Genomic DNA, 9085 nt, shown 5'->3' with positions numbered 1-9085 from the left:
GGAGAAGGAAAAGGAGAAGAAGAGGAAGAGGAAGAGGATGAAGAAGAGGAAGAAGAAGGAGAAGAAGAAGAAGGAGAAGAGAACAGTTAAAAGAAACAGATAGAAAATCAGAAGACAATATATCCAGAAGCTAAAGAAAGGTTTCATAGAGATAGTAGCCAGCCAGTGTCACATACCATAACAATATGAGGTAAGGACTGGATTTAGCAATTAGAAGATTAGCAATGTTAGCAGAAATAGTTTTAACTACTGGGAACAGAACTCATAAGGTAAATGAGTTAAAAAATAATAATAATAACATAAGGAAGTGAAGGAATTAAATACAGGTAGTAGAAAATAGTTGTTTAAGTTTAGTGATAAAAGAAAGGAGGGAGATACACTGTTATTTAAGGGGAAAGTAGGATAGAGAAAAGGTATTTTTAAAATAGATAAGAGAGACACACTTTTTTATTTTTTTTTTAACATCTTTATTGGAGTATAATTGCTTTACAATGTTATGTTAGTTTCTGCTGTATAACAAAGTGAATCAGCTATATGTATACATACATTGCCATATCCCCTCCCTGTTGTGTCTCCCTCCCACCCTCCCTATCCCAGCCCTCTAGGGGGTCACAAAGCACCGAGCCGATCTCCCTGTGCTATGCAGCTGCTTCCCACTAGCTATCTATTTTACATTTGGTAGGACACACTTTTTTTAATAAGAGGGACATGGAAAGGAGAAACTGTAGATGCAGGAGAGAGGGACCAGCTAATGAATCACAGTCCTGGAGAAGAAGAAATGGAATACATTCTGAAACAGATTTGGAGAAGCAACTGTGAATAACAGACACTTCTTGGAAGACAAAAGGGCTAGAGGCAAGGATTGGCAGCAGAAGTGGTAAGTGTGAAGGAAAAGCGAGCTGGGGGAATTAGTGTCTAATACACTCTAACTTCCCTATTAAAAAGGAAGACAAGGACTCATGCTGAGAGTGGGACACATGCTGAGCCTTTTTTTTCTTTCTTTAAAAATTTTTATTGGAATATAGTTGATTTGAGAGTGGGCTTTTTAAAAGGGACTCAAGGAGAGCAGAAAAGTTTTGCAAAAACCACTGTGGGCACCATCATCGGATGTGACTCTCCAGGCAGTATGATTATCCCACTGGAGGTGAGAAACTGCAAAGACTACAGATCTCCAAGCCAAAAATCAAATGGAGAAGAGTGTAGGAGGTTGTAGGATTGCAAATGATTTTCATTATCTTCTTTATATTATGTGGCGTTAAATTTTCTAAAATAAGCAAGTATTTCTTTTACACAGAAAAAAGAAAAACTGACCATTTCTTTAAAAGAAGGAGAGATAGAAGTCTATGGCTAGAGAAAGAGTCCTGAGCTTAAAAGTTTGAAAGCAGAGTGATATGATAATAAGCTCTGGGGAAAACTGAAATAGATCATCAGTTCAATTGATAAGATAAAGGTATGGAATAGTGAGGCTGGACCACTGGTGGGTCCATGTAGCCAGCAAAGTAATCATGAGAGATGGCAGCAGAGGGGATGAAAAACATCATTAATCATTGGGGAAATGCAAATCAAAACCACAGTGAGATACTACCTCACACCTGTCAGCATGGCTATCACCAAAAAGAGCACAAATGACAAATGTTGGCAAGGATGTAGAGAAAAGGAACCCTCCTGCACTGTTGGTGGGAGCGTAAATAGGTGCAGCCACTGTGGAGAACAGTACGGAGGTTTTGTAAAAGACTAAAAATAGAGCTACCACATGACCCGGCAATTCCACTCCTGGGCATATGTCCAAAAGCAGAAACAAAAACACTAACTGGAAAAGATACATGCACCCCAACGTTCATAGCAGCATTATTTACAAGTGCCAAGGTATGGAAGCAAACTAAGTGTCCATCAACAGATGAATGGATAAAGAAGATGTGGTGTATACACACACACACACACACACACACACACACACACACACACACACACACACACAATGGAATACTACTCAGCCATAAAAAAGAATGAAACTTTGCCATGTGCAGCAAAATGGATAGACTTGGAGGGCATTATGCAAAGTGAAATAAGTCAGAAAGAAAAAGACAAATACTGTAGGATATCACTTGTATGTGGAATCTAAAAAATACAACAAACCAGTGAATAAAACAAAAAGGAAGGAGACTCACAGATACAGAGAACAAACTAGTGGTTACCAGTGGGGAAAGGGAAGGGAAGAGGGGCAATAAAAGGATGGGGGATAAATAAAGGAGGGGTTATAATGGGATTATATGAAATCATGTGTGTGAAAGTTTTGTAAACTGTAAAAGCACTACAGAACGTAAAGAATCTTCCATTCAGTAAAATAATAATAATGGCAAAAAAAAAATAAGAAGATGGTATGTCAAAAGCAGCAACAAGTAGTGAGGATACGTAATGTGTGCTTCAAAAGAACGTGTCCTTAATACGTTTTTGTAAACTCTCAACATATTTTTAATGGCTTCACCATATGCATGGAAATTTTAATACGACTAAAAAGGCATCTCAACTTCAGTCAGAAATCAGTACCAGATACAGATGTAGCATCAAACAAGACTTAAATTCGAGATATAAGGAAGACATTTTCTATGCTTCATAGAATCAGAATTAAAACTGAGGGCTTCCAAACACAAGACGGACATTACCAGTTGCTATAACGGTTACTGACCTGAGTGCCCCAGGCAACTAGAGTGACATCACTCCCTTCTTGGATGACTTCGGCCTGGGACAGTGGGATGTTGTATGGTTCTATGGGAACCTGCTCCACTGAATACAAAACAAGGAAAAAAATGCAAGGTTAATTATTTTTTCACATGTGACATTTGTGCATAAAAGAATAAAAGAACCTCATTGTGGCAAAGCTTTATTGTGTTTATTCTTCCCCTAAATTCCATAAGTTATTTTTAAAAGAAATAGCATTCATTATATGACATTACTACACAGATGAAAAACTACCATCAAATCAGCTATCTTGGAACAGAAAAAGGACTTCAGGAAAAAACTAAGAAAATCTTAATAATCTTGGGCATTAGACAATAATAATGTAACAACACTGGTTCATTAACTGTAACAAGTGTACCATACTAACATAAAACGTTAATAAAAGAGGTTCTTATAGTACCATAGTATTTACTATCGAAAAAAACTGGGGTATAATGGACCTGTGCAGTTCAAACATAGACATATGTAAATCTTGTTTTCTTTCCACAAATATAATCACGCTGCACACATTATTTAGAACCCTTCTATAATCTCCTTTTTCCACTTAGCAATACATCTTGGTCATGTTTTCATATCAAAAGTATAGTTTTTTAAATCATATTTGTAAGTAAAAACTATCACATTTAATGGTGCTGTTATCAGTGATATGGTAGAAAATTTTATTCCTTGTATTTTTGTGTATTTCCAATCCAATGACCTTTCTATAACCAGTGCCAGTGAGAGATGAATAAGCTTTAAGTCATGTATATGTTTAAATAAAATAAAATTAATTAAGTAACAAAATGGTAAAACCTATAAAACTACTTTTGTGGGTAAACCTAAACACAGATGACAATTAAGCCAAGAAACCTGACACATAGCTGTTAGAAAACATATAAGGGGCTCCCCTGGTGGTCCAGTGGAAACAACAACAAAAACAAAAATGTACAGTCTAACCTCAAGAAAACATTAAAAGCATTTTTTTAAAGTTTTTTTGTGTAGCACACAAACTATGTTGAGTCAGATACTTCCAACTATCTAAACCAGGAGTGGGCAAGTCAACTTTTGTAAACAATGTTTTATTGGCATACAACCTCATCCATTCATTTACATATTATCTGTGGCTGTCCTTGCCCTTCAACAGCAGAGCTGAGTAGTTGTAAGAGACAGCATAGCCTATAAACCTAAAATATTTACTATCTGTCCCTTTACAGAAAATGTTTCCCAACCTCAATTCTAAACAGTGCATTCAGAGGTTAATTCCAGCCCGTTCACTGATGGCTGAAATCCAGTATTAGATGGATGGATGGATGGACCAATAGATATATGGATGGATGGACAAAGGAACTGACAAATAGGAAGACAGACATATTCAACTGGAATAACACATTTTACTTAGCAGTTCTCAGCTGCTAAACCAAAGTGATGGTCAAGAACAACGCTGATAGCAAGCATGCCAAATGTAGCACGCATGCTCTTTGCAAGTCTTTCTCCAAGCAGCAAGATCTGCACACTGAAAGACAAGGCTTGAAGCCGGTACACACTCCGCCTTGCTTGTGAGTCAGTGGCCACCATTCAGGAGGCTTGTCGTTCCTGCCTTGTGTTATAAATCAGTTGCCAGCTGGTAATTAGCAAACCCCTGGAACACATCGCTCTAAGGGCTGGCGCACCAAAAGAAATGGCTTGGCATCTTGGCCCACATCCTTTGAAAAACTGTCAGTGAGTGAGTAACTGTTTCATTGTATTCAATAAATTACCCAGAATAAGAAGACGTCATTACCTTAATAATTAATTAAGGGACAACATGGCCAACAAAGCTTAGTCCTCCACAAAAAAAAAAAAAAAAAGCATGCCAAGAACAAGATTCAAGAAGAGTCTTATATTTAAACGAACCCAAAAAATCACTCCGTAGCTTTGCATAAATTTAATCCTGAGAGGAGGAAAATAAAAGTACCATTTTATGGATTAACGACCTAAACGTAAGACTGGAAACCATAAAACTTCCAGAAGAGAACATAGGCCAAACACTCTTTGACATAAATCAGAATATTTTCTTGGATCTGTCTCCTCAGGCAAAAGAAATAAAAGCAAAAATAAACAGATGAGACCTAATTAAATTAAAAGTTTTTGCACAGCAGAGGAAACCACTGACAAAATGAAAAGAAAATTTACTAAATGGAAGAAAATATTTGCAAATAATATGACCAATAAGGGGTTAATATCCAAAATATATAAACAGCTCATACAACTCAATAACAAAAGAAAACCAACTGATTAAAAAATGGGCAGAAGACCTGAATAGACATGTTTCCAAAGAAGATATACAGATGGGCAACAGGCACATGAAAAGATGCCCAACATTGCTAATCATCAGGGATATACAAGTCAAGACCACAATGAGATATCACCACACACCTGTCAGAATAGCTATCGTCAAAAAGAACACAAATAACAAATACTGGCAAGGATGTGGAGAGAAGGGAACCCTTCTACACTGTTGGTGGGAATGTAAACTGGTGCAGCCACTATGGAAAACAGTACGGAGGTTTTGCAAAAGACTAAAAATAGAACTACCATATGACCCAGCAATTCCACTCCTGGGTCTATATCCAAAAACACCCAAACAAACAAAAACACTAATTTGAAAAGACAGAAGAGATACATGCACCCCAATGTTCATAGCAGAATTATTTATAATTGCCAAGATATGGAAGCAACCTAAGACTTCCTCAACAGATGAATGGATAAAAAATACTATGGTATATATATACACAATGGAATACTACTCAGCCATAAAAAATAATGAAATTTTGCCATTTGTAGCAACATGGATAGACTTGGAGGGCATTGTGCTAAGTGAAATAAGTCAGACAGAGAAAGGCAAATACTGTAGGATATTACTTATATATGGAATCTAAAAAATACAATAAACTAGTGGATTAAAAAAAAAGAAGCAGACTCACCAACAGAGGACAAACTAGCGGTTATCAGTGGGGAGAGGGGCAATACGGGGGAAGGGGAAAACGGGTTATTATGGGATTATATGAAATCGTGTGTGTGAAACTTTTGAAATGTGTAAAGCACTATAGAATTTAAAATAACTTTCATTCAGTTAAAAAAAGTTTAAATAAAAGTGTACAAATAACAAATGCTGGTGAGGGTGTGGAGAAAAGGGAACCCTTGCGCAGTGTTGGTGGGAATGTAAATTAGTGCAGCCACTATGGAAAACAGTACAGAGGTTCCTCAAAAAACTAAAAACAGAACTACCATATAATCCAGCAATTCCATTCCTGGGTTTATATTCAAAGAAAATGAAAAGACTAATTTGAAAAGATACATGCACCCCTATGTTCAGAGCAGCATTTTAATATATGCATTTATTTAAACTTGGCAAACAGGCCACCTAGGGAGCAAGCTCTAATTCCCAGGTACATTTTTGTTTTGTTAACTTAAAAGATATTTATTCCAAGAGCAGCTTATTATCAAATAGTCATTCCTACATCATGTATAATGTTTTATGAAAGAGAGCAGGTAAAAGGAGTTACATAATGAAACTTCAGGAGCTGAAGGGCCTCTGTGCAGTCATAGTACGGATTCCTGTTTTCACAGCACTGGGGCTCACTGAGCCACTCCATTTTACCACATGCTGATTACATTCTAATCTTAGCACTAATGAGCATCCCATAGAGAAACCCTTCAGCATCAGAGACGTTGAAAAAAATGTGTGGCTTTAAAGAGAGAGAGCTTTCCAAGGCCAAAATAAAAAAGATGTAATTTTTTGCTCAAAAATCAGACAAGATAGATTTTTAAATATATATATTGTAAGTTCCACAGATATGCTTCCTTTGTAATTGCAAATGCACTTATATTCATATTACATAGACACTGACAGACTCATGGCATGAATTAGCTCATGCTTGGCCCCTTTTATTTCCCATTCTCTTCCTCTTTTTCCTTCCAATTCTCTTCTAATTTGTTGTATTGCTTACAAGTCATCTGAAACACATTTTGAAAATACAGCAGAGTGTATAAATTATATATATTTATAATATCAATATATATGTATAATATGTACTATGTATAATATATATTATTCATTTAATAGTCACTGTGTACCCGGTATATGCAGACATCATGCAAGAGGCTAGACTATGAAATGAAAAAGGCAGTTCCTGCCCTTAAGAAGCACACACTCAACTGGGAGTTAAAAAGATGGAAAGAGATGATCAGCAAACAAATAAAAACATGATGTAGCAGTGAGGACGAACCGTTCTAGGAAAGACAGAGGGAAGCAACAACCTGACTGTAAGATTGAGATGTCTTCACCACCAACAAGGGAACAACTGGTAGGGGTCTTAGAGATGAAGAAGCACTTAACACAAGAGAAAATAAAGGAGGTCTTTCATGTAGAAAGAAGAGGTGTGTACAAAGAAATGGGGGTGTGAAATTTGTGTGTGTGTGTGTGTGTATGTATCTGTGTGTACACATCTATAAACATGTGTAAACACAGATCTATATGATGTTTCAGGTCAAGGTGAATAGTGAAACCTTTGAATTATATTCCCAAGCCCCTTGAAAGAACTTTCCAATGCCTTCTGATTTAATATACTAGTAACTGGTGTAGAAAGAGTCAGCTAGAGAATAACAACTCACTCTTGATGATGTAAGTTTCCCTGTGAGGCACAGTACTACCATTACAGAGATAATAGGGTCATTTCTCTGCCCTGGCACTAATCCAAAGTAATGCTCGTTTCCTCATAGATGTCAAGCTCAGTAGGGCTTTATCATGTTTCATTATACATGATGCTGTGATAAAGCATAAATGTTCTTTTTAAAAAGAAAGTGTATTTCTAAATTACTTCACGCTGCTTGATTACTAAGAGCAGATTCCACACCTGAGGAAGCCTCGCTCATTGGCCAGAATTTACAGTCTAATAGGGCAGGGTGGGCAAATTCACCCACGGAAGAGCCCAGTCCCAGCCCCGTCTCTGTATCTAATTTGCTGATCTCTGACATCATATTACTTCTGTGCCCCAGGCTCCCACTTGTAAACTGTGGAAAGCAGCCTGTGTCTACCTGCCAAATTACAGGAGCAGACGGAGGACACATTAAGTTCATTGCTATAGATGTTCTTTCAGTCCTTAGGAAGAAAACAGGTTTACAGTTTAAAATAATTCAATGGTTCAGTCATTAAGACTATAAATGTTCACTTCAGGAACATTCTTATTCCTATTTCCTGTATTTAAAACCATAAATTAATCTCTATGTTACAATGGTTATTTTACTGAATACTCCTTTCAACTTTGAAGGTACTAACTATGGTCATACTTTTGGGTAATTTTCACTTCTATGCTAACAATTACTTTTAACACTGATGTTAGAGATAAGAATATATGAACAAGAAAACTTAATGCAGTTTCTTCTAGAAATCACTTTAAAATTACTCGCCAAGGAGAGCTTCAAGATGGCGGAAGAGTAAGACGTGGATATCACCTTCCTCCCCACAGATACACCAGAAATACATCTACACGTGGAACAACAACTACAGAACACCTACTGAACGCTGGCAGAAGACCTCAGACCTCCCAAACAGCAAGAAACTCCCCATGTACCTGGGTAGGGCAAAAGAAAAAAGAATAAACAGAGACAAAAGAATAGGGACCGTACCTGCACCAGTGGGAGGGAGCCATAAAGGAGGAAAGGTTTCCACACGCTAGGAAGCCCCTTCGAGGGCAGAGACTGCGGGTGGCGGAGGGGGCAAGCTTCAGGCCGCAGAGGAGAGCACAGCAACAGCGGTGCGGAGGGAAAAGCGGAGAGATTGCTGCACAGAGGATCGGTGCCGACCGGCACTCACCAGCCCGAGAGGCTTGTCTGCTCACGCGCCGGGGCGGGCGGGGCTGGGAGCTGAGGCTCAGGCTTCGGTCAGAGCGCAGGGAGAGGGCTGGGGTTGGCGGCGTGAACACAGCCTGAAGGGAGTTAGTGCACCACGGCTGGCCGGGAGGGAGCCCAGGGAAAAGTCTGGACCTGCCGAAGAGGCAAGAGACTTGTTCTTCCCTCTTTGTTTCCTGGTGCGCGAGGAGAGGGGATTAAGAGCGCTGCTTAAAGGAGCTCCAGAGACGGGCATGAGCCGCGGCTATCAGTGTGGACCCCAGAGACGGACATGAGACGCTAAGGCTGCTGCCGCCGCCACCAAGAACCCTGTGTGCGAGCACAGGTCACTGTCCACACCTCCCCTCCCGGGAGCCTGTGCAGCCCGCCACTGCCAGGGTCCCGGGATCCAGGGAAAACTTCCCCGGGAGAACGCACGGCGCGCCGCAAGCTGGTGCAACGTCATGCCGGCCTCTGCCGCCGCAGGCCCGCCCTGCAC

General features: G+C 39.1%; 1 protein-coding gene across 5 annotated transcripts in view; it reads right to left on the bottom strand.

The window, feature by feature from the left end:
• BCKDHB (branched chain keto acid dehydrogenase E1 subunit beta) overlaps positions 1-9085 on the bottom strand; it is a 285277-nt gene that overhangs the window by 195156 nt on the left and 81036 nt on the right. For all 5 annotated transcript variants that reach the window (XM_029223429.1, XM_029223430.1, XM_029223433.1 and 2 more), the window contains exon 7: positions 2687-2784. In XM_029223429.1, the coding sequence (XP_029079262.1) occupies positions 2687-2784 (98 nt within the window). The remainder of the gene's footprint in view (positions 1-2686; positions 2785-9085) is intronic.

The sequence above is a fragment of the Monodon monoceros genome, unplaced genomic scaffold (genome assembly GCF_005190385.1).
Source record: "Monodon monoceros isolate NGI ecotype Baffin Bay Population unplaced genomic scaffold, NGI_Narwhal_1 Super_Scaffold_15, whole genome shotgun sequence".
NCBI classification, from domain to species: domain Eukaryota; kingdom Metazoa; phylum Chordata; class Mammalia; order Artiodactyla; family Monodontidae; genus Monodon; species Monodon monoceros.
Note: the sequence above shows the minus strand (reverse complement) of the source record. Positions and strands in the feature narration are given on the sequence as shown.